Source organism: Bos taurus, chromosome 2 (assembly GCF_002263795.3).
Source record: "Bos taurus isolate L1 Dominette 01449 registration number 42190680 breed Hereford chromosome 2, ARS-UCD2.0, whole genome shotgun sequence".
Classification (NCBI taxonomy): Eukaryota; Metazoa; Chordata; class Mammalia; order Artiodactyla; family Bovidae; genus Bos; species Bos taurus.
The window spans coordinates 126,207,131-126,231,873 of record NC_037329.1 but is presented as its reverse complement, the minus strand read 5'-3'; the positions used below and the strand labels follow the sequence as shown (position 1 = coordinate 126,231,873).

General features: G+C 54.1%; 2 protein-coding genes across 5 annotated transcripts; one reads left to right on the top strand and one right to left on the bottom strand.

Annotated features, from left to right (window-relative positions):
• Window positions 1-1,085: 1,085 nt before the first annotated feature.
• Window positions 1,086-7,933, top strand: TRNP1 (TMF1 regulated nuclear protein 1). 4 transcript variants are annotated; one of them, XM_024982445.2, is made up of 5 exons: window positions 1,086-2,198; window positions 2,682-2,842; window positions 2,932-3,031; window positions 6,972-7,122; window positions 7,208-7,933. In XM_024982445.2, exon 1 carries the CDS (start codon window positions 1,105-1,107, stop codon window positions 2,023-2,025), a length of 921 nt encoding a protein of 306 aa, XP_024838213.2. In that variant the 5' UTR covers window positions 1,086-1,104; the 3' UTR covers window positions 2,026-2,198; window positions 2,682-2,842; window positions 2,932-3,031; window positions 6,972-7,122; window positions 7,208-7,933. The 4 variants fall into 4 exon arrangements, with proteins under 4 accessions (XP_024838213.2, XP_024838221.2, XP_024838224.2 ...); XM_024982453.2 differs by lacking the exons at window positions 2,682-2,842; window positions 2,932-3,031; XM_024982456.2 differs by lacking the exons at window positions 2,932-3,031; window positions 6,972-7,122.
• Window positions 7,934-11,595: 3,662 nt separating this feature from the next.
• TENT5B (terminal nucleotidyltransferase 5B) lies at window positions 11,596-19,062 on the bottom strand. The gene is made up of 2 exons (NM_001045950.1): window positions 18,626-19,062; window positions 11,596-13,491 (listed from the first exon to the last, which is right to left on the bottom strand). The coding sequence occupies exons 1-2, from the start codon at window positions 18,887-18,889 to the stop codon at window positions 12,463-12,465; spliced, it is 1,293 nt and encodes a 430-aa protein (NP_001039415.1). The 5' UTR covers window positions 18,890-19,062; the 3' UTR covers window positions 11,596-12,462.
• Between the last annotated feature and the right edge of the window lie 5,681 nt (window positions 19,063-24,743).

Below are 24,743 nucleotides of genomic sequence, written 5' to 3'. Positions count from 1 at the left end.
AGCGTCCCCTTCAGCCTCCTCTTCAGGCTGAGGCGGTAGTCACACTGACCACCCTTTCGGCAAGTTCCCCCCATCCACCCTCCACCCCCCAGCCCCTGCCCAACCGGTCCTGTGAGCCCAGTGTCTGCTGCAGTTCTTCCCAATCGGTCTCAGCCGGTTTCCAGCCCTCCAGCCCCTGCCACCACTTAACACAGAGCCTTTTCATTTCTGACGGCACTTTCCAGTGGATGGCAGTGCCATGGTGTCTGGTCAATGCTTGGAGGGGGTATGGCAGGATCCACTGCGGCTGTGGAAAAAATAACTAGAGCTCAGTTCTATCATTTTGCCAGTATGACTAAAGTCCCAGTTAAGCAAAGTCCCCTCAGTGACAGTGAGCCCAGGTTATCTGAGCTTCCCAAGGGCATGAGCTGGTCCCATTCACTGGTCCAGAATGAACCATGGACCACGGGCAAGGCTCCACTACACCTTCTGGGCCTGTTTCCTCCTCTCTGTGAAAAGTGTGGGGACACCTACCGGGAGGAGCAGACAGGAACAGACGGGCTTGAAAAGAATTTTGCCCACTAAAGGTGGGCTCCTCTGGGGGGAAGGGGGCGGGCGGGCACTAAGGTTTGCGAAAGCTGCGCCAAGCGCACCAGCAAGTGCTGAGGTTTGCTCTGCAAGTGCAGGGCCTGCCTGGTGAGTAGTCAGTCCTGCCAGATCCCCACCAGGAGGGGCCAGTTGCCCCTCTGCCTTAATTTCTCCATGGCCGCCGGGAGATTGGAGAAGGGTGTCCTGGTGAAGTTTCCGGCCCGGGAGGCCAGGTAGAGCCGATTCAGCGGCGCGGCAGCGTTCGGTACTGTGCCAGGAAACAAGCCTCCTGAGTTCTATTTGAAGCTTTCAACTGTCACATAGTGTGGCTTCAGGCAAAACCCTTCCGCAGGTGTGGCCCGGGGTCCGTGATTTCTAAGCCCCAGCTACCAAAGCTTATGACTCATGGGTCAGACCGGAAACGATGCGGCCCCTTTTTCACCCCAAATGTGGAGGAGGTGGATGGGCACTGGATGCCGGTGGGTCGAAGGACCAGGGGACCAGAAGGGTTCGGGCAGTGTCCTGACGGGGCGGGGCATGGGAAGCGGGTTCAGGGCATGCACGTCTCTGATTGGCTATGCTGCCCTTCGCTCCGCCCCCTGCTCTATAAGACGCGCGCGTGGCTCTCCCAGCGCCAGTGTGGGGGCTGCGGCTGCATCTCACCTTGATTTGCTGCGTCCATCCTCCCCCGCGTGGGGGGAACAGCCGGCCAGACCCACGGACCTACAGCTGAGGGCCGCCGGGGGTTGGGGGCGGGGGATGCCGGGCTGCCGCATCAGCGCCTGCGGCCCGGGGGCCCAGGAAGGGTCGGCGGAACCGGGATCCCCGCCGCCGCCGCCGCCCCGGGAGCCCCTGTCGTGCCCTCAGCCCCCATCCCCAAGTCCGACCTTGACCCCGACCCGGGCTCAAGCCTCATCGCAGCCCGGAGCGGCCCAGGAGTCGGCGGGCTCCGCTGAGGGGCTAGAGCTGCAGCGCTGGCGCCAGGGCGCTAGCGGGGGCGCGGGGGGCCCCGGGCCGGCAGGGGGCGCGGGCGGCGGCTCGGGTGCGGCGGCGGCGGCTGCGGGCGTCCGCGCGCTGGAGCTGGCCGAAGCGCGGCGGCGACTGCTGGAGGTGGAGGGCCGCCGGCGCCTGGTGTCAGAGCTGGAGAGCCGCGTGCTGCAGCTGCACCGCGTCTTCCTGGCGGCCGAGCTGCGCCTGGCGCACCGCGCCGAGAGCCTGGGCCGCCTGGGCGGCGGCGTGGCGCAGGCCGAGCTCTACTTGGCGGCGCACGGGCCGCGCCTCAAGAAGGGCTCGCGCCGCGTCCGCCGCGCCCGCCCGCCCGCGCTGCTCGCCTCGGCGCTGGGTCTGGGCGGCTGCGTGCCCTGGGGCGCCGGGCGCCTGCGGCGGGGCCACGGCCCTGAGCCGGAGTCGCCCTTCCGCCGGAGCCCGCCCCGCGGCCCCGCCTCACCCCAGCGCTGACCTCCGGCGCCGGGACCCCTGGCCACCCCGAGAGACCACCGCCTGGGTGGCGACCGATGGACTGCGGACGCCGGCTGGGTAGAACGACGTCACCGACGCGGATGGACAGATTGGCCGACCACAGGAAGAGACAGTCGGGGGGCCGGGGGCCCAGTAAAGAAGGAGAAACCGAGGTGCGGTCTTAGCGGCTGGCGCATCCGAGGGGCGGGGCGGGGAGGCCTCCCTTCCCTAGAGCTTCTGGAGTTCGCTGGGTCGTTAAATAAAGCTGTCCATTTTCTGCTGCCGCCTCTCCCAGAACTCCTGGGGAATGAGGTAGTGGCACTAAGTCCCCATTATAGAGTTGGACAGATTGAGGCCGCTCAGATGCCAGGACGGGTTTGCCAGCAAACTTTTACTGGTTGAAACAACCCCACTCTCACCTCCTCCAGCGTTGCCTTTCCTGGGTCCCTTGGGGCTGCGACTGTGGCACGCCTTTCTCAGGGCAGAATAATGACACCCCAGGATGGGGTGGCAGCTGGCACAGCGATGTTGCTTTGAGTTGTCTCCTAAGGCCCTATTTCCCATTTGGGGAGATGGAATCGCAGAGAGGTTAAGGATTTGCTCCCATCATACTATGCTTAGGCCCTTCCACTTCTGGGGGACGGGTCTTTCCTCAGGCCCTCATGCAGCTTCGCTGAGAGCTGACTCAGACGACCAGGGGTGTTTGGTGACTGCCTGAAGGTTTGCAGGTTCTCCTAGGAGCTCCCAACCTGTCGCTAAGATGGCTCTGCCAGGGATGGAGCCAGGTGACATCCTGTAACGGGCCCCAGGGGAGCAGGTATGTCATCGGCTTCTAGATTCTAGAAAGTGGGGCCTTAAAGGGCCAGACCTGAAATGAGATCCACTTTCCTTCCACATGCCCTTCAGGCCCGCTCCCCTGCTCCACTCAGCCGTGAATGGCCTGGCTGATGCTTTGCTGCCCACCAGCTGAGCTGACTGCAGTCTCACTTGTTGGTCTGTGAACTAGGTATCTTCACCTCCTGGAAGGTTTGTTGGGAGGTTAACACAGGGCAGAGGTCTGTCTTCTCCCATAAATCATGGAAGAATGTCTTATTCTTTTATGTCACACCTAGAAACAGGCACTGCTTTTGCTGCTGGCGCCCAGGAGCTGATCTGAAGTCCTTATTTTACGGAGTGGCAAGGTCACCTGCCAGCTAGGGACAGATCTAGGTCCCAGGGCGTATGTGTGTCCTTCTTGCCGTATCTCTGCTGGCCAGGGGCAGGGGCTAGGTAGAACTGGTGTCCCCTTGTCTGCCGTGTGACCTGGAATAGCAGTCTCCAACATTTTTAGTTCTAGGGATCAGTTTCTGGGAAGACAATTTTTCTACTGACTGGGGCTGGATGGGTGGGTGGGGGGATGGTTTGGGGATGATTTAAGCGCATCACATGTATTGTACACTTTATTTCTACTATTATTATGGCAGCTCCACAGCAGATCATCAGTCATTAGATCCCAGAGATTGGGGACCCTTGACCTAGAACAACTCCATCCCCGATATGGGCTGGTTTCCTCAGTCCCTCTCTGAACATAGCTATCGCTCCTCATGTCAGAGCTTGCAGGGAAGAAGGGGATAGAACGAGGCAGCTAAGAGTCACGGGAATCTGGTTTCATCCTAGAGTCCTTGGGGTCAGGCGCACTGCTCTGAAAGCCAGAGCCCCGGGGGCCCTCACCTATCCCTTCTCCAGCTAGCTCTTCCTCTTCCCAGGTACCAAACTTTTTTTCCTGGTTTCTCAGCTCACAGCCAGGCCTTCCTGAACCCATTCTTAGCTGGGGAGGGGAAGTCCAGGAGGAGGTCTCAGAGACTCTGAGAGCTTGGGGACTGAGAGAGCAGTGAGGAGCCCTGGCATCCTCTGGTCTCCCGAGGGAAAGGACCTTCCAAAGCCACTTGGGTCACTTTGGGTCTAGAGAGAGAGGACAAGGACTCCCTGGAGGTGACAGTGAGGCGCTTCAGACTGCAGTGCTGGGCTGTAGCCAGGACTGTTTGCATGGGAGGGACTCTTGGTTCAGAGAAGCTTTTAGCTAATGGTTTAAAGTGCTCTGTGACACCACAATTTTGCCTTTCTCTGGGATTTATTGGTAATCAGCTTTGCCTTGGTTTGGAAGAGGGGAGTAGGGCGAATAGGGAATTAGAGATAGCTCTTGCTGGAGTAAGTGGTATATGTAGGAATGGAGATTGGTCCCAGGCTCACAGGCAGCTCTGTCCCCTCCCTGCACTTCCAGATGTCCCAAGCTTCTCATTAAGGGCCTCAGCCAGGGCTCACAGTGCTCACTGACTTAAACCCCAGCTCTTGGTTCAGTGCTCTGTCCACTACTCCTCAGCCAACAAATACAATACAAGTCATCTTCCCACCCTTGCCTGGCCCACCCAGGATCCTTCTAGAAGGTTCCATTTTCTCCGCAATCAGCAAACATTGATCTCTGCTCAGTCCAGGCGCTCAAGGGCGCTCAAGAAGCAGCACTGGATCAGAAGGTCTCTGCTTTCAAGCGCTTGTGTCTCCCAGCCCTCCTTTAGACAGCCTGCCCTGGCGTTGTTGGAGGAGGGCTGTCTTCAGGCCTTCACAACTGACTATGAAGTGAGTGAAAATCTCTCAGTTGTGTCTGACTCTTTGTGATCCCGTGACTACACAGTCCATGGAATTCTCTAGGCCAGAATACTAGAGTGGATAGCCATTCCGTTTTCCAGGGGATCTTCCCAACCCAGGGATAGAACCCAGGTTTCCCACATTGCAGGCAGATTCTTTACCAGCTGAGCCACCAGGGAAGCCCCACAACTAACTCTGGCCCCTGGTTATATATTGTAGCCCCCACCCCGCCCCATGACTTCCTAACACTTTCTAGATGGCCCAGCCATCTAGCCCTGGGGACTGGACTAAGGACAGGCGATCCTGAGGGATCTGTGCACCGAGGACACTGATGGCCACTAGTGAAGCTGGGATGTCAGCAAGGCGAAGCGAGGGGCGGGAAGACCAGTTTAGGGATTTAGGGGAACCTGCCCCTCTCTGCTGCTGCAGTCCATGGGGTCGCTGAGGGTCGGACACGACTGAGCGACTTCAGTTTCACTTTTCACTTTCATGCATTGGAGAAGGAAATGGCATCCCACTCCAGTATTCTTGCCTGGAGAATCCCAGGGACAGGGGAGCCTGGTGGACTGCCGTCTATGGGGTCTCACAGAGTCCGACACGACTGAATCGACTTAGCAGCAGCAGCAGCAGCCCCTCTGGATGAGTCCTGTCGCTCTCTTGGCTGGCCCTGGGCAAGTGTGGCGCCCCCGGGCGGCGCCACCAGAGGGCAGTGTGGGCTGCTTCCCTGAGCGTGGGGGTGTGGCCTGGAGCAGGTTCCCTCTGTCCATATCTCTGCACCCAGCCAGCCCCTACTCCTATTGTCCCGGCATCTCAGGCGTTGATCTTTAAGGGTCTGGCAAGAACGTGAGAGTACTGGCGGTCACTTAGAGAAAGGGCGGGCCTCTGACCTCAGAGGGCAGGTCCATCAGGAGGGACTTTCCTGGAGAGAGAGGTTGCACCTGTTGGCGGTACCGTCTGAGTAAAAGCCCAGAGTACTTTACTTCTCCCAGATGTGTTAGACTGATAATTGATCAGAACACTCCATCTCTGCCGCCGCCACCTGGGGATCAAGGTGGCTTCCCAGAGATTAGGTTGAAGCGACAATTCGCAGCTAAGGTGCTCCAAGCCTGCAGTGGGTAGTCTCTAGAAGGCTCCCTTACCCTGACAGCCAGGTCCCTCCAGAAAAACTTGGGGTCCCAGTCTTCTCCTAACTGAAGGAGGAGAACTTTTATCTCCTCCCGCCTTTACATTCAGCTTGGGAGGAGGTATTTGGGAAAGCTGGGACATCCCCAGCCTATTTATTCCTGCATTAGATCTTGACCGCACCCTGGCTAGGAGTGATAGGGGAAGGGAATCCTTTGTTGTGGAATAATATATTAACCACCACATCTATGCCAAGTACTGTGCTAAGCGCTTTACACCCATTAGCTGTTTCAATCCTCCCAGCTACTCTGCCAACAAAGTAGGAGTTATTCCCATTTCCACAGATGAGGAAACTGAGGGTCAGGGAGAGTGAGTGACTGGCCCAATCACATGGAACACCTAAGTGGGGGACACCTTCAACATTAGGCTATGTGGCTTTCTGTTTTTCAAGATATTGAGGGCTCCACATGGGTTTCTGAGCACTTGCTCTTTGAGTCTGGGTACAGGAAACCCTAGTCCTTGGTTCTGAGGAGGGATGTGATCAGACATTGGTGGCAAAAAAGGTGCCACCCCTCCAAGGTCTGGCCACACCCTCCAAAGGCTGGCTGCCTAGCTTGGTTGTGCTCTGGGGTATGAGTCAGGCTGAGTCAGCAAGGGCAGGTCAGGGATGCTTAGGGCCTGGGTTTGCCTTGGAGGGCTTCCTCCTCCTCTGTGCACCTGGGCTAGCATGATTGGAGAATGCAGAGCCTGGGATGGTAGAGGAGGAGGCTGACTGGCTCCCTGGTGGGGCAGAAAGTGTCCTGATACTTAGAACAAGAAAGACGTGGGATTTAGTCCTAGCCTGGAGCTCAGCTTCTCAGCTGGGAGAACTTGGGCAAATGACTTCCCTTCTCTGAGCCCGTTTCTTGTGTGTGTGTGTTTTATGGGGAGTTAGGAAGGAGATGATTTCCAAGTATTAAGTGAGAGGTCACTAGCACACAGAGAAGGTCTGTAAATGCTCAGTGGAGCCAGCCTACCTGGCCTAGGAGAGGCTGCCAGGACAGAGCCCCTGGGTAGTGTGGGCCTTTGCTTGTCCAGAGCATCGCCATATCAGGCATCCCAGAACAGTCCCCCTTCTCCCCCCAGTGCCTTCCCCGAGGAACTCCATAAGGGGAGATGTGGAGGAGGGGCAGGCGTTTTATCCCAGGAACATTCCATTCCAGCTGCTCAGACCAGTGGGGATCCCAGCCAAGGACAGAGGCCCAAGGGAGCTCACCCCAGGAGCCCCCACCCCTTCCAGGGCGGGAGCCAGTGGAGCCCTTTTCCAAAATATTGCCCTTGCGCCTTCTCTCCACAATGGCCTCTCTTAAGGAGGTAAATGCTGAAGGGTTTGGGTGGGGCTGGGTGGCTGTGTGAGAGAGAGAGAGGTAATGAAAGCTCTTGAAATTATTCTTTCCAGCTCCTCCCAGCTCCTCCCGAGCCTCAACTCAGGATCTGACTTCTGGATTCTGCTCCTTTCACCTCCTTCAGGAAGACTTCTCTAATCAGCCCTGCACAAGCGGAGCACCCTCCTCACCTCAAAGGAGCCCCTCACTTGACAGTGGCAAGGGGCTGGGTTCTAGGGAAGTTGCCTCTACTAGGAATTTATATGTTCCCGCATTTGACTCTGGCTTACATGGTACAACTGGGGATGTTACAAGTCCTTTGAGATGCAATCAGATTAACAGAGCAGCAAACCTTTCCACTGAGAAAAGGATTTCTCTTTAAAAAACAAGTCTCAGCGCAGCTGGGGTCCCCATTTTGGTAGGTGCCGTTGCTGCTCAGTCAAACAGTGGCAGGAGGGCTGTTTGAGGGAAAATGTTGCTCTGAACAGTCCCTCAGTTTTCTTTGCCCACCATCCTTGTCCTGTGTGGGTGCCTGCCTGCGGCCCCTCAGAAAGATAATGGGCTGCTGGCTCCCAGGGGAGACACCTCTTTCTCGGGAAGAGGGGTTGACCACATAAAAATATTAAGTTTTAAATGAAAAAAGGGAGCACTTGATTCAAATATCTTGATGGTAGACGGAAGGGGGCCAGATGGACTCACACCTCACCCAGAACTTGTAGAATTCCACAAAAGGAATGCATATGGAGTCAGTTGCCTGTTGTGTGCATTCAGGAAGAATAAACCTCAGTGATGTGAGATCAGCCCGTGTGGTCTTGAGGTCTACTCTGTGAGTGCCTGCACCACCTTGCCTTTTCGCGTGTCTGGCAGGGCTCTTTAAGTTGGCAGTTCTTTGAGCAGTTGCCGTTTAGTTTCGTTTGGCAGTCTGGGCCTGTTGATGGATTTGCAGACTGACTGCTCCCTTGACTTGGCTCCAAGCTGAACCTCTCCAGGAAGCTTCCTGAATGAAGGATGTGATGCGGAAGCTCGGGGATGGGATGCCCTCATGGGACAAAGGGATGTGAGTGTGATGACATGGCAGCATGGTGATCCGTGGGGAACTGCGTGTGACCGTGCTGGTGGATGGGTGCCCCTGTCAGGCGGGGTCCCAGCAGAGACAGGGCACACTCAAACTGGGGAGAGATTTAAAAAGGGACTATTTCTTGGACTTCCCTGGTGGTCCTGTGGCTAAGACTCTGAGTACCCAATGCCGGGGACCCAGGTTCTATCCCTGGTGGGGGAACTAGATCCCACATGCTGCAACTAAGAGTTGGGAACTAAAGATCCTGCTGCAATGAAGATCGAAGGTCCTGGGAGCTGCAACTAAGACCCAGATCAGCCAAATAAATAAATTTTTAAAAAATTAAAAAAAATTTTTTTTAAAGAGACTATTTCCAAAGCTGTGGGCTGGGCTTAAGAAACTAACAAGGTACCACAGCTATCTGTAGGGCTAGCAACAGAGAGAAGCCTTCACGACTCCTGGGCCTGAAGGGGTAAAGAGGGGAGAGGGGAGGCAAGGGCTTTGGGAATTGGAGAGTGCAACTGTGCGGAGAGGGACCCTGACAGGAGCAGTGGCCTCTGGTTGAGCGATGTAGGCAACCACCGAGAAGGGAAGTTGGGAAGGGAGCAGGGAAATAAACACCCCATTCTCCTCCTCCCTCTGGTACCTCCTGCTGGGGACTCTCATTGGCTGAACCCAACAGAGAGGCAGGGAACAAGGGAGCCATTGATGCACAGTTCATAGAGGTCAGCCTCCCAGGATCACAGAGCATGAAGGAGGGCAGAGAGTGGGACTGGAAGGGCCAACACGTCCAGCAGCTTCCTGGGGGCCTATCTTTCAATCCCCAAATTTCGCAACAAGGCAGTTCCCGCTCTGGGGCTCTCCTACCCACTGCAGGTCTTGGGGGGAAATGGACTGTTGCTTGGAGAGGAGAAGGGGTATGGGTCTTTTCCTCCCTCAGTCTTCCCCCTTTCTGGCTCCTAGTTCTTGATTCTTTCCTGTCCTGGCATCTTAGATGGCTACAGGGATTGTCCATCAGAGAACAATGCCAGCCACTGAGTCAGTGTTTCTCTCACACCCGGAAACACTACACCTCCTCCAAACACACCCAACAGGCACGCCCGCTGTCATATAGGCCTCTGACACTGCCACCACAAGCCGTATCAGGTGTCACAGTTCCATCAAGAAAATGTACAGGTGGGCACAACTGCTACACTCTGCCATCGTTGTAAAATGGCCAAGTCACAGTAATGCAAGCTTTTTTATCTGTCACATGCCAAATGTGCCATGTCACATGTATGTATAGGAGACATACTGTCATGCCCAACCAGGTGAAACCAGAGTGTAAGGGCAGGATGGTGCAGGAGTTAACAGCAATGGCCCACAAGCCTCTCTGGCGTCAGTTTTCTTGTCTGTAAAATGGAAATACTTGTCCTTCTCTCGTGGAGTTGTTGCCGGGGTGCATTGGGATGCTGTGATTGGGGAGACCTCAGCCTGGCGCCCAGTCTGGGGGAGAGCTCTCCAGAAGTGGTAGCTGTTAGCAGGAAACTCCCGTCTTCCACTTCTCTTGGGCAGCACACAGACCTGTGCAGGGTGAGCCGGGCAGCCTCAGGCACACGTGCCCTTCCCCAGACACACCTGCCAGGAGCATGTGATGAGTCCCCTCCACCCGGAAGGCTCTTTCCCCAGACATCCGCATGGTTTGCTCCCCATTGTCTTTGTTCAGTCAGATTGTTGCCCTTTCAAGGAGGCACACCCTTTTTAAAGTTGCACACCTCAGCACTTCCAATCCCTTACCCAGCTACGTATATTCTTAGGCGTCGCTGACCTTCTAAGACTATATAATTTAGTTTATTTTCTCTTTCCCATTCGAGTGTGATTTTCACAAGGGTAGGGATGTTGGTCTTTGTTTACTGTTGTGTTTCCACCCCCTGAAGGGGTAGCCAGCGCACGTGGGCTGAATCCAGTGCACACACGCGTGTGCCATGGATTTCTGGCTCCTCCCCTCTGAAACAAGCACAGGCAGGTGAATCCCACTCCCCACTCCAAGAAGCTAGGCCTCTGTGCTTACACTGTGAGCTTCACCCTCACACCCCAAAGCAGGAGCTGGGACAAACTTAGTGCCCCCCATCCTAGGACCCTAGTTGAGTGGGCACAGCCAGGGTAGGGTGGGAGGCTGCTTTTAGTCACCAAGCAGACAGACTTTCCACTCATCCTTCTAGCCATTCTGAGCCCAGTAGGGACGCACCGAGCAGGTGAGATGGCTGGACTCAACCAGGTGGCCTGGGGCCTCCTCCGCAGCCTTGTTTTCTCCACTCTGACTGGAACCATAAAAGCCAGCACTTCAGAGGCCACTAATGAGCCTGAATATGTTAAGGACATTGCACTCCCTGGATCAAAGAGGCTGGGTAAACAGTAGGCAGCGTCCAGGCCTGTGACTGGCTGATGCCCTGAGGGAACACCTCCCTAAGAGCTTGTGGCTGGCGGCTGGCACTCCCAGGCAGCCAGGCATGGTCCCAGCTGGGTTTGGAAATGAGAGTCCTTGCCCCTCTAGGGGACTTGCTTAGAGCAAGGCATCCCCCCACCAGCACTCAGGGATGTGAGAGGGAGGAGCAAGGAGATCAAACCAGTCAATCCTAAAGGAAATCAGCCCTGAATATTCATTGGAAGGACTGATGCTGAAGCTACAGTCTTTTGGCTACTTGATGCCAAGAGCTGACCTATTGGGAAAGACCCTGATTATGGGAAAGATTGAGGGCAGAAGGAGAAGGGGACGACAGAGGATGAGATGGTGGGATGGCATCATTGACTCAGCAGACATGAGTTTGAGCAATCTCTGGGAGATAGTGGAGGACTGGGAAGCCTGGCATGCTGCAATGAGGTTGCAAAGAGTCGGACATGACTTAGCGACTGAACAACAACTCCCAGTGGGGAGGCCAAACCTGGGCTCTGGCTTTGGAGGTGCCAGAAGGCCCCCCCCAACCTAGTCCCAGCTGCCACATCTAGAGGGAGGGTCTCCAGTCCAGACTCCCCCTGCTTGTTCACCTGCTTCCTGGGGCGGGGGGGTTGGGGGGGGGAGTTGGGGAAGGTTGAGCAGAGATGGAGTCAAGCAGCCCTGAGCATTGGAGTATGAGCCAGTTCCAGGGTCATCAGGACTCTAGGTAGGAAACACTGAAACATCTCCTTTTTAGCAAGAGATTTGCTGAAATGATGTGCAGGGGCAAATCACATGTGTAGACAGAGGCTTGTAGCACAACTGCCAAGCTGGGGGAAGGAGGGGCATTCCCTAACCACCGGCCAGGACTCAGACCCCGTCCCCCAAAGTCCCCTCCCACAATACAAGCCAGACTCAGGCTGGGCGAGAGGCAGCCACAGACCCCACAGCCATGGAAGATCCTTCTCCCAGGAGAAAGCATGGTGCTAAGCTCAGTGTGGACAATCTTTATTGGCAGGTGTTAAAAGTGCAAAATAGTTACAAATCCAGAGGGATGGGAAGGGAGGTGGGGCATACCTCTCCTTTCCCTCGTGAGGACCCTGTAACCAGGCCAGGAGGGTGGGATCACTTGACTGTGGCTACATTGGACCCAGCACCTTCTAGAGAACAAGCTCCCAGGCAGGAGGGCTCCTCACCACGTGGGGGAAGGGAGAAGCACCCCGACAGGGGCATGGCTTCTGTTCCACCCCAGGCTGCTTGGTTCCTGGCCACGGCGCACCTAGACAGCTCGGGGTAGGGGTGTTAGGGGGCTGAGCTAAACCTATCCCTCTCCAAACCTAGGCATCTGCCTCAGTTTCCCTCCTCCTAGTTAGTGGTTCAGTCCGACTCAAAGTGAGTGATTCCCATAACATAAAAATATTTTAGCCATTGCATGGGCTGCAGGCCCTTGAAGGCTGCTGGTGTCACTGAGGGCTGGCCCGAGCCAGAAAGACCCTTTCTAGGCCACAGAAATCAGCCTGAGATGATGGGCCTTGAGGCTACCATCCCAAACATTCTTTGTCTCCTCCTAAAGGCAGTTGACCCTCAAGACGAATTACCCTGGCACCCCACAATTATGCTGCTCCAAAAGGGTGGCGCAAATAACCAAAAAGTCCATTTACCGAGAACCCCAGTTTGGCCTTCAGTCCTCTGGGGCCCTCCCTTCGGGGAGAAATCTGGTTTGTTCAGTCGGAGGCCTGACTCTGCAGCAGTGCTGGGCCCCCTAGGCCCGGCTGCCTGTCTCTGGCCCGGTCCTCCCCGCCCTCCTGGAAGACCCAGTCCATCCGGGGCGGCCGAGTCCTTACCGGCCAGGGGCCGAGTCAGTTACAGGGCAGCCAGGTGGGATAGGAGGCGTGGGCCCGGGCCAGCAGAGGCTGCACGGGGGTCACGTAGTAGCTGACGGTGGTGGCGGGCACCAACCCGTCGGGGATCGCGGGGCAGCGCCAGGCCAGGGCGGCGGCGGCCGCCGGGCCCTGCTCGGCCAGCGCCTGGAGCGCCAGCGCGGTGATGAGGTCCAGCGTCTGGCGGCGCTCGTGGTTCATGAGGCACACGGTGCTCTCATTGACCACCCGGTGCAGCGTCACCAGGCAGGCATAGCGGCGCGCCGCGTCGGCCCCGCTGAAGTGGGCCTCGAGGTAGCGCTCCAGCGTGCGCCGCTGCTCCACCAGGTCGGGGAAGTCGATGAAGAAGCGGGAACACATGTAGCGCTGCAGGGCGCCCACGTCGGTGCTGGGCCGCGGCCGGAAGCCGCGCACCAGCAGGTGGCAGTACTTGAGGAGGCCGCCCCCGCGGATCTCTTCGGGGCTGCGCGTGGCGATGACGCGGTGCCGCAGGTGGTCCAGGGCCTCGGCGAAGTCCCCGTACAGGCTCTCGCCGGTCACCGACGGGTGGAAGGCCTCTGACATGGGCGTGGGCGAGCACTGGCTGAAGAGCAGCAGGGAGTCCAGGAGGATCTGGAACGAGTCGACACTGAACTCGAACTGGCGCCTGACTGAGTCCACGAACTTGAGCTCCACGTTCTTGCCGCTCTTGTTGGACAGCGAGATGAGGCTCCAGCGGTCCGTGTCAGTGCACACTTTCACCAGCTTCTGCACGTAAGCCTCCTTGAGGGTCAGCGGCGTGATCTTGGCCCGGCTCACGCCGGCCGGCAGAAAGTCCAGCAGGCAGGCCAGCACCACTTCCTTGGTCAACTGGAAGGACGCCTCGCTGCGCAGGTCCACGCGGAACACCAGATCCAGGTCCTTGTAGCCCAGGCCGCTCTCGGGGTGCAGCACGTGGCTGGCGGCCGAGCCGTGCAGCCGCACGCCGTGCACCCGCAGCCCCTGCTCCTCCAGGCTGCTGCGGACGACCTGCAGGGGGCCGGCGGGAGGAAGAATTGTCAGCGACCTGGCTTCCAGGGGGGGTCCGCTCTGGGTTTACACGCAATAATCACAGTGACATCAACCACTGTTGACCACTTACCAGCTGGTTTGCCTTTGGAAAGTCATTTCATTCTCTAAACCTGTATTTCCTCATCTGGAGAGTGGCCCCTTCAGAGGAATGACTCAGAACAGCAATAATGATAACATAGGTGCATGGAATTTACTAAATGCCAGGTCTTGATCTAGGCACTTTATAATTAGGATATAAACTCACACAGTTCTTACAGTAACTCTATGAGGAAGGTACTCTTACTCCCACTCTACAGATGGGGAACTGGAAGCACAGAGGGGCCAAGTAACTTGCCCAAAGTCACACAGCCGGTGAATGCAGAGCTGGGAATTAAACTCAAGAGTTCATGTCTCAACCACTATGCTATTCTACCTCTCTAAAACTGCAAGTAAAGCAGTTTTGTGCCAGGCCTGATGCAAACTGCTCAAATAGGAATGTAATTGGCAGTTCACATGCATTACTACCTTTACCCTCATAATAATCCCAATTTTTATGTATTATTTTCCCAATTTACAGGTGGGGGACCTGAGGCACAGGAAAGTCGTGTCCAAAGTCATAGAGTAGTCAGGCTGAGACCAGAACCCAGGTCAGTTGAATTCTCAAGTCCATGCACGCTCTTTTGACTATGACACACTCGTTTATCTTTACAAGGACCCAGGGAAGCAAATATTAGACTCATTTTTACAGATGAAGAAACTGAGGCTTCTAGTAGTAAAACACTTAAGGTTCAGAGGAGAGGCCATTCAGAAATGGCAGGGCTGGAAGTTAAAACCCAGACTCTTTCTGCTCTTGGGCAGGTGGTGGGTCAAAATCTCAGGAAGCCTTCTGAGCCAAGTAGGAAAGGAAAGTGAGGTCGCTCAGTCATGTCCGACTCTTTGCAACCCCATGGACCTACCAGGAACCTACCAGGCTCCTCTGTCTGTGGGATTTTCCCAGGCAAGGGTACTGGAGTGGGTTGCCATTTCCTTCTCCAGGGGATCTTCCCACCCAGGGATCGAACCCCGGTCTTCCACATTGCAGGCAGATGCTTTACTGTCTGAGCCACCAGAGAAGCGAGCAAAGTGGGAAGAATGTAGCAGACCCCATCCGCGGACACAGGAACATGACAGGGAAACTTGTGTCATCTCAAATCTGTTCCTCTAGCAGAAGCATCTCCCTGGGCCTAGCACCAGGGAGGGGAGAAGAGAGGAGCTGGGCTCCGACACTGTTTTCTCAGCAGCCCAGCTTCACACACCGAAAGTGACCAGGCAACATTCCTACCCTGAGGATTCTGCAACCCCGCCTTGCTGCCAAGTCAGCTCCAGGCCGGCTGCTCTGCTGGCCTCCCAGGGAATTACTGCAAAGAATGCACCTAAGTGCTGAGGAGGCAAGCTGCAGTGGGGCAATCTGAGGCGGGCGGCTCCCTCCAAGAAGCTTCCTGGAGGAGGACCCTGACTAGGGGAAGGTATTATTGTGGCCATCAGGAACCTGGGGGGCCAGGCATTGGGCCTTCTCACCAGAACCTATGAGGGATTAGATTTTTAACATCCCCAACTTATAGATGGGGAAACTGAGGAGTAAATTACCTACACAGGATCACCCAGGGGTGGTTTAGTCACTAAGTCGTGTCTGACTCTTGTGACTTCATAGGCTGTAACCTGTCAGGCACCTCTGTCCTTGGGATTTTCAGGCAAGAATGCTGGAGTGGGTTGCCATCACCCAGAGGTGCCTTCAGATTCAGGTATGGCTCACTTCCAATCCTATGTGCTTTCTACTGCATTACCAATCCAGGGTTTGGAAGGAGCAGAGACCAGAAACTAGGGCTCTAATCTGCTCTCCATTTCAGAGTTTCAAAGTGAGAGCAACCCTCCAGTCACTGAAGCCCAGGGCCAGAGTAGCTTGGGAGCAGGAAGGTGGGGCTGGGGGAAGCCTTGGCCAGGCAGATAGGGGAGGCTAGAGGTAAGGGGCCAGCCTGTGGGACTACTTTCCCGCACGCTGGCAGCTGTGCCCAAGTAGGCCAAGGGGAGGACTGGACCAAAGACCTTTGTCCCAAGGACTCTGGCAGAGCTGCAGCATTGACCAGCCCCCTCCCCAAGTCCCATTAGAGCTGACTGAGCCTCACTCAGTGCCAGCTCCTGCTCCCAGGCTGATGCCCACCCCAGGGCATGGCATCTGGCCTGGTGAGTAGGTAGGAGTACCCTTGTTAAAACTCCTGCGTCAGGCCATGGGGTTGGCTGTGTCAGCCAGCCAGCGGCTGTTGTCTGGTTCCCAGGTGTGACTACAGCCAACTTGGCAGGCAGTCCCCAGATACCGCCACACCCAAGGACTGCAGGGCAGCTTGGAGCCTCCTGAATCAGACTTTCCAGCCGTGGACGGGGCAATGGCTGCACCCTCCTTGCTCTTGTGCCAAGGCCCTCCCCCAAACCATTCTGCTCCCAGATTGCTGCTGAGACCTGCAGGGAGACCATAGGTGCTGTCAGCCAGCAGGCTTACAAAACTTGAGTCTGGAGCCACCTAATGCAGGCCCTTTGGCTGTAGCTGGAGAGATCAGAGACTAATTCAATCCTCTGAACCCAGAGAGGGCAGAGGACTTGTTTAGGGTCACACAGTCTATAAGTGGCTGAACTTAAGTAGTGTCAGTTCTCCCAGAACTGTTTTCGGGGGTGGGGTAGGGGTGGGGGCCTCCTACAGGAGAGTAGGTTCCTCTAGCCCAGGTATAAGCAGGAATTGTATCTCTAAATGCCCAGATTACTGCTGTAGGCAAAGCTTGTGGAGGGCAGAGAGGGAGAAAGTTTCCAATTCTTGAACCATGGGACAACTCAGCACATGTGAGAAGCCCAAAGTCAACAAACCAGCATCTCCCACCACATACACACAAACAGTACCCCCTGCACCCCCGCCCCCACATACACATACACACACAAATCCCAATAGCTTGTGAAGCTGCCAGCTACAAATTCCTGCCAGAAGATGGACTTTCTTCCCTGTGGAGGCATTTGTACAGGCCCCATAAAGGACCCTTTGGATTCTGGAAGCAGAAGGGGCAATGGGGAGCAGTTCAACCCATCCCCATTGAACAAATAGGGACACTGGGCTTCCCAGGGGACACTACTGGTGAAGAACCCACCTGCCAATTCAAGAGATGTAAGAGATGCAGGTTTGACCCCTGGGTTGGGAAGATTCCCCAGGAAGAGGGCATGGCAACCCACTCCAGTATTCTTGCTTGGAGAATCCCATGGACAGAGGAGCCTGGTGGGCTACAATCTATAGGGTTCCACAGAGTTGGACTTTACTGAAGCAACTTTGCATGCACAGGCCCAGCAAAGGGAACTGACAATGGTCCAGGCCCTGAAACTAGATGTCCAACCTTCCAATCCAACTCTCTAAGTCGCCACTGTCCTCTTCCCCCCCACAGCCAGCAGTTCCCTGTTCTGTGTATTTCTGACCCTAGTCTAGGAGACACTGTACTATTATCATATTGTAGAGTCAGCTCCTATTGACCTGCAGTCTTCCCCACCTGGATGGGAGTAGCTGGAATGCCAGGGGGCTGGGTCTCAGTCACATCTGTGCCCCTGGTGTCCTGAACGGGGCTTGGCACAGAGAACATACCAGTAAAGGCAGTTTGGACCATACTGACAGGGGCAGGGACCTCCCCTTAGGGCACCCCATGTCCCTGCAGAGGAGAACTCCCACACTGGGCTCATCCCTGGGATAATAGTCCTGGGGATACAGCATTTGGGGCCCCAAATTTGACCTGACTGTCAAGGAGGAGAAAAACCTCAACTGGTTCCTAATTGCCCCATAACAGCGGGGCAGCCCAGGAATGCCTGGCCACTGATGACTCAACCCTAGGGAATCTGCCCCCACCCCCTCCCATTCCTTGAGAGGGAGGGAGAGGTAATCCCACAACAAGCAACCCTCCCCCTCTGTGGAAGCTAAGACAGAAGAGCCAGGGATGGGGGGTGGTCTGCTTTACCTGGCTTGTATGTCTACTTCCCCATCTGCTGCCAGGAATATGCAGGAATTGCAGCTAGATTTTTTGGTTTCTTGTAACTGCTAAGACCTACAAATTGAGTCTTGGGAACTTGGGAAGTCTTGGGGAAAAATGGGAAAGCCTTGAACTTGTAGTAACCAGCTCCTGGGAAGACCAAAGATTCTCTGGGTTTGCTTTTCACCTCTAGGAAATTTCAGGGAGCTCACGGCCCCTCTTGGGGCCTCAGCTTCCCCAGCTATAAAATGGGTACAGTAATTACCATATTATGGTATTTCAGAGCATGACAGTGCCTGGGCTATATAGGTGAAAGAGCAATTTTAGGGTTGTTGAGGGGCAAGAAGAGGAAGTCTGTGGAAGAGGAAAGGAGTTGCCAGAATTCTCTTCTCCTCAGGAGAGAGATGGGGCTTGGGGCCAGAGACTCAACCCTCATTTCAATCTTGGGAAAGGAAAGAAACAGCTAAACTGGACACCTGATGTTGCCGCCCCCCCAGCACACAGGCATCAGGTGCCTCATGCTTAATCTCTTCCTGCCACACAACCCTAGTTGAGAGGGAGTCCTAGCTGGAATTTCTCAGCTTTCCGGAGGGGGCTCTTGAGCCATGGGCTGTGGGAGCAGAGGACAGACAGAATCTGCTCCTAGAATCTCCAGAGAGGGAAAGGGTTGAGCATGAGACCTGGGGATGACGATTTGGAGATGAAAAGAACTATCTCCGGCTCAAGCGTGCAAAGCTACCCACCCAGGGCTTCCGGGCATCTCCTGTCCTTGCAGGCGGGGTGTTCTTCCTCCCAGACCAGGTCCTTCCCCACTTCCCGCTCCCTCCAGCCAGGACCTAGATGAACGGTCCGAGGGCCATCGGAAGGGGCGGGGGACGGGAAAGTCAAGTGGGGAAAGAAGATTATGATATGCGGGGGTAGTAGGATGTGGACTCCTATCAAGGTTGCGCGATTTTGTTACAGCCCTTGTTCTTCCCCGAGGCTTGTTTTCCTAGCTGTCCAGCAAATGGAACAGACTCCGGGAGCCTCCCAGCCACGACAGCCTCAGGATGAAGACCCCCTATCCACCCCCCAGTGCCTCTCACCTGCACGATCTGCCGGGGCTGCACGCTCAGCGTGGGGAAGTTGCCGCGCCCGTGAATGGGAATCGGCTCGCTCAGGAGCGCGTCCAGCCGCTTCACCTGCGGCCAGCTCAACCCGCTCAGGTGCTGTCCGAGGGAGGCCGATGAGGCCTCTGGGTCGGGGCCGCCGCCTGCCGGGGCGGCCTTAGCCACCGCCGCGGCCGCAGCCGTCCCCACCTGTGCAGCCGCCCGGTCCCGGCTCTCCGTTTCGCTCTCCGACGGCATCATTAGCCCGGCCCCGGGGCCCCGACGGCAGAAACCGGGGGGCGATTAAGGGGAGGAGGGCAGGGAGAGCGGCTGGGCCCCGGCCAAGGCGGAGGACGCAGGGACCGGACAGCAGCGACGGCGAGGAAAACCCAGGGCACACCTCCGACGGCGACGACCAACCGACCCTAAAGCTTGTCGCCTGGGGCCCAGCGGACTCTTATAGGCCGCGGGCGACACGCCCATTGGTCCGAGCAGCTGTCACCCGGCGGGAACCGCCCCGCCTCTCGACGCGCCTGCCATTGGTCAGCAAAGCTTTGCACGTGAGTCGCTGGTCGCCAGGAGGATTCCGATTGGCTGGATGGCACACCCCTGCCCGCCCTCCTGCTCCTGCTTAATTCCCTCCTTTGGTCCTTAAAGAACTTCTGTTCTCGGCGATTGGCTCGGGCGGAAGGCAAGTCCTGGATTTAAAGGGACTGCGCCCTCCAGGGGCAGACGAGAAGGAAGTGACCTGTGAAGTTTGTAGCGGAATTGGACCACTAAGGTTTTTTTTTTTTTTTGCACTGAAAGGAATTTAGAAATCACTGGGCCTGGTCCTAGTCATCCACTATTTTCAGAAGCCCAGAGAGATTGCGCCAGTTGTTCAACTTCACGCAGTGCTCCTCCTGCTCTCAGGCAATCTTCCAGAATTGAGAAAATGTGACAAACTTGTATACTGAGGTAGATACTTTGTAATGCACTCTCCTGTGTACACCTCTACCTGGCTAGCGTTAATGTTTTGGTTTGTGCGCCTGCTCAGTCGCTTCAGTCGTGCGCGGCTCTTTGCGACTCTATGGACTGTAGTCCAGGCTCCTCTGTACATGTGACTCTCCAAGCAAGATATTCAATGGAGTGGGTTTCCATGCCCTCCGCCAGGGGATCTTCCCGACCCAGGGATCAAACCTATGTCTCCCGGGTCTCCTGATTTGTAGGCGGATTCTTAACCCTCTGAGCCACCTGGGAAGCCCCATGTTTTGGTTTAGGGATGAGGAAACCTGCTCAGAGAAGGGGCTTGACTGTCTCAAGGTCACACAGCAAGTGAGACAGGCCCTGGTGTTGAACCTGCACTAGAGAGTCTGCGAGCACTTGCTCTTTCTACTACACTTGAGCAGACTCAGGGCCTTCACAGGGCTGGAGGTTGGAGGGAAGCCTGAACTGGAGTGTTGGTCTTCTGGCAGCAGCTTCCTGGGCAGCAGGTGGAAGTCCTTCCTGCCAGCCTCTTAGCTTCTCAGGTCCTGTGTGCCCTTGGGCAAGTCCCTAAATCTCTCTAAGTCAGTTTCCTCATCTACTCCAGAGAAGGGGCTCAATAAATTTTTTTAAATTTTGGTTTGGTTTTTTATAGTTGGCAAACCATATTCATATGTTCTATTGAAATAATACATTTACATGTTTTTCTCTCCCACTTTACAGAGCCTAGTGAGATGAGGCTTATTGTTATTATGTTTAATCTTTTCTTATTTTAAATATAGGTGCTGGTGGCAAAATTCTAGAAATTGAGTCTGATTCATCTCTGCAATATTCTCTCTTTTTAAAAAATATTTCTTTATCTGGCTGTGGCATGTGGAATCTTTAGCTGCAGCATATAGGATCTAGTTGCCCAACCAGAGATTGAACCCAGGCCTTCTGCATTGGGAGTGCAGAATCTTAGCCACTGGTTCACCAGGGAAGTCCCTTCAGTGTTCTCTTTTAAATTAAACATCATTTTTCTAACAATTAATTAAATATAATTCTCCTAACACCCCTATTTTGTAAGGTAGGCTGGGCAAGAGCAATATGTCCAATGTACAGAGAAACCAAGACCTAGAAATAGTAAACGACATTCCAAGGTCACCAGATTACCTCAGACAGACCTAGGACTAGATCCCAGGAACCTGACTCAGACTAGAGCAGCTGTTTCCTCTATCTAGAGGCCTGCGCAAGCAAGATCCTGCCCTTGACCCTTCTCTCCATCTTGTCTGGGGTCAGGTCTGCTATTTGCTCCACTCATTGGCTTTGTGACTTGGGGCAAGTCTCATGCATGCACTGTCCTCAGCTCAGTTGCTTGCTATTTTGTTTTACCTTCTCTTGAAAGATAAGAAATATGTAAGAAACATCCTTCAGCTGAACCCAGAGTTTCCAAACCCTTGACCTATCCCTTCCATGTCCCAGCAGAGGGAGGAAAAGAAGGGAAAATAACATTTACTGGGTAACCTACTATGCACAGATATTTATACACATGACCTCTAATTCCTAAAAATACATCTCAAGATGTGGCATCATTATCCTCAACTTAGAGATGAAGAACCTAAGATTTAGAGAGGTCAGGTGACATGCCTAAGGTCATACAACTACTAATGGGCATTGTAAGACTTGAATCCAGGTCTCCTGATTTCAAAGCCCTCTTGCCCAACTGCTCGTCTTAGAAGAGTTGGCACAGATCTCAGTCATGCTTGGCACAGCCCTGGTACCATCCTCAGGATCCATTCATCCACTTATTTATTCATTCATCAACCAACACTGACATATTAAGCACCTACTGTGTACCAGGTGTTGAGCTAGGCCCTGGGGTATGATAGGCAAGATCCCTGCCCTTCTCAAACTGTCATTCTAGTGTAGTAAGACCATAGTCAAGCAAGTAAATAAATAAGACATTTCTAATAGTGTTAGGGAGAAAATAGAACAGGGCAATGGGAGGGAGAGCAACCATATGTGTGAGTGTGAAAAAGATACAGTTTTCAAGAGAGGGAAGAGAACCAGAGAGATTCATATACATTGTTAGATGGTGCAGCCGTGGAAAGCCTCCCTAAGGAAGTGATATTTCCATTGTGTCTACTGGATCCACTTCGGCCCAGTCTCCCCAGGCTTGTCCCTGGACAGCTAGAGCAGCAGAGGTGGTGCCAAGCCACATATTCCTAGAACTCTGAAGACTTGAGCCGACAGGCTGTTTGACAATCTTCTTGTTTACTCTCTTCCCACTTTGTAGATGTGGAAAATGGGGTCCAGAACGCAGAAAGGATTTGCCCCAAGGAGACTGGTGAGGGCTGGAACTACTCATGATTGCGTCTTGTGAGAGTGGACTGTTGCTGCGCCCACTCTGTACCCTGGAATTAAGTTCTCTAAAGAAGGAAAGTCAAGAGGTCTCTTTTCCTCTCCCCTTCTTTCTAGGAGGGCTAGGAGGAGCAATTGGCCAATTCAGGGGCTGTGAGTCACCCTTTTGTTGACACTTCTATTTCCAAAGCTAATCGGTCCAATGTTTGACCAATCGCAGGACCTCGTCAGTGCTGGGGTCGGGGTGTGACTTAGGGATGAAGGAAGAGGAGAGAGGAGAGGAGAGAGAGCAGGGGTAATCTCATAGGGTTTCATTTTCACCAAGATCAACTTTTAATTGTCCCAGTGAATGGAGGGGAATGATGGCTAAAGTATATCCTGAAGAGTCCAACTGTCTTTCAAGTTTTATATATAAGCCTTTCCCCCCTCATACAAATTTCCTGTCTTAATCCGGACTTCAGCTGATTTTGAAAGGGAACTTACTCCGAATGATAACTGAGTCACAGCGACACACATTAAGTCACTTTTCCTATCTGGGCCTCAGTTTCCTATTCTGTAAAATGGGAGAGAAATGGGAATCAGGCTCTTCCTGATTCACACCTTCTATGATCTGAGATGGTGGGAAAGGAGAAGGGGTCCCGGGAGAGTCTTGGTCCCTACATTGGCCCCTCCTCAGCTCTGAGACCCAAGACAGGAACATCCTGGGATCCGCCCACATTACAGAGCACCCTGTGCCTAAAACCACACCAGGAACTTTCTGCACAGCTCATTCAGTTTTCAGAACATAATCTTTGGACTTAGGAGTGATCTCTTGCTTTGCATGAGAGAAAACTGAGACTCAGAGAAGCTGATTAACTTGAGTACGACCCCCACGAGAGGGGGTGGGCAAGAGGGGCTTCATACTCAGGTTTGGCTGAATCCCAAGCCCATGTACTACCCAGGGCCCTGCCTCTGAGGATGACTTGGTTTGTTCAGTGACACACAGATGACCCTCCCCTATGGAGAACACCCATTCCCTCCTCCCATGGTTCTTGTCCTCCACCCTGCCTCAGCCCCTCATGGTCAAGATAATTTCCCAGACCTTGTTATTACTCATAATTGTGCCCCTACCCTGTGTAATTTCATTATCAAGTATCCCATCCTCCTGACACCGCCTCCTGTCTTTTCTGCTCACTCCCTCTGGAACCCCGACTCCATCGCTTCCAGACCCACCAGGACCCTCAGTCCATTGATCTTCCCACCTTTTCCCCTACTGCTCCTCGCCTCCCTCATCTCCTGACTTTCCTCCTTCACCAGCTTACATTCCATGGGCCATCATTATAATGACTTCCTTGCATACGCCCTCAACCCCCCTGCTCCTTTCGTATTAAATTGCACTCACCTGGCAAAACCACACCCTGGTTAATCCAAAACCACAACCCTGCGCTTGCACCCACACAGTTGACAGAAGTTGGAGAAAAACACACAGCATGATGATTGGTTTCACTTTAATGTCACCCTCGCCCTCCTCCAGGGGCCCCTTAGCACTGTCTTGATATCCTACCACATGATCCAGTCTGGTCACTCTGTCACAGTCCTATAGACAATTTCTTTCCTTTTTTTTAAAAGCAGAAATTTATTTGGTTGCACTGGGTCTTAGCTGTGGTGGGTGGGCTTCAGTTGTTGCAGTATGTAGGCTTAGTTCCCTGATCTTAGTTCCCTGACCAAGGCTTGAACCGGTCTCCCCTGCACTGCAAAGTGGATTCTTAACCACTGGACCATCAGGCAAGTCCCCCCATAAACAGTGTCTTACTTCTCCTCAGTCCCTGATAGCTGTTCCCTCCAACCCTCCCTCAGCTCTTGACCTTGCTTCCTATGTCACTGAGAAAACAGAAGTGATCAAAGGACAGTTTCCACAAACTCTCAACACCCCTTCTACCCAGTCCCCGAGTCTGCTCCGCATTTTGTCCCTCTCTCCTGCTACTTTGGATGAACCCCAGTTGCCCCTCTCTGTGCCTCCCCTCCACTCACACACCGGATTCCCCGCCTCTCACCCACTCAAGGACTTCACTTGGGCCATTTCCCCCTCTCCTGGGTCATTCCAATCAGCACTGAAACATAACTTCTTGCATCTCAGAAAAATAACCATAACAAAACCATGAAGTCTCATGTTTCACGTCTGCCTCCTCTCTACCTCATTTCTCTATACAGATCTTCCTTGACTTGCGAGGGAGTTACATTCCATAAACCCACGGTGTCTGAAAATATCCTAAGTTAAAAATGCATTTAATACATGTAACCTACTAAACATCATAGCTTAGCCTAGCCTGCCTTAAATGTGCTCAGAACACTAGCATTAGCTTGCAGTCAGGAAAAAGCAACTAATACAAAGCCTATTTAATAATTGAATATCTCATATAATTGTTTAAAAAATTTTTTTGGCTGCTCTGAGCACAGTATGTAGAATTTTAGTTTCCCAACCAAGGATAGAACCCATACCCCCTGCATTGGAGGTGCAGAGTCTTAACCACTGCACTGCAAGGGAAGTCCCCTATCTTGTGTAATTTATTGAATCCTGTGCTTAAAGTGAAAGAATGGTTTAAGTGTATTGGTTGTTTCCCCTCAATGTGATGTGATAGTGTGATTCACTGGGGGCTGCAGCTTGTTGCCACTTGAGATGCATCACTAGAGAGTACTGTACTGAATATCACTAGCCTGGGAGATCAAAATTCACAGTACATTTCCTACTGAGTGAGTATTGCTTTTGTACCATCGGAAAGTTGAAAAGGTGGCTCACAGGGTAAAGCGTCTGCCTGCAATGCAGGAGACCTGG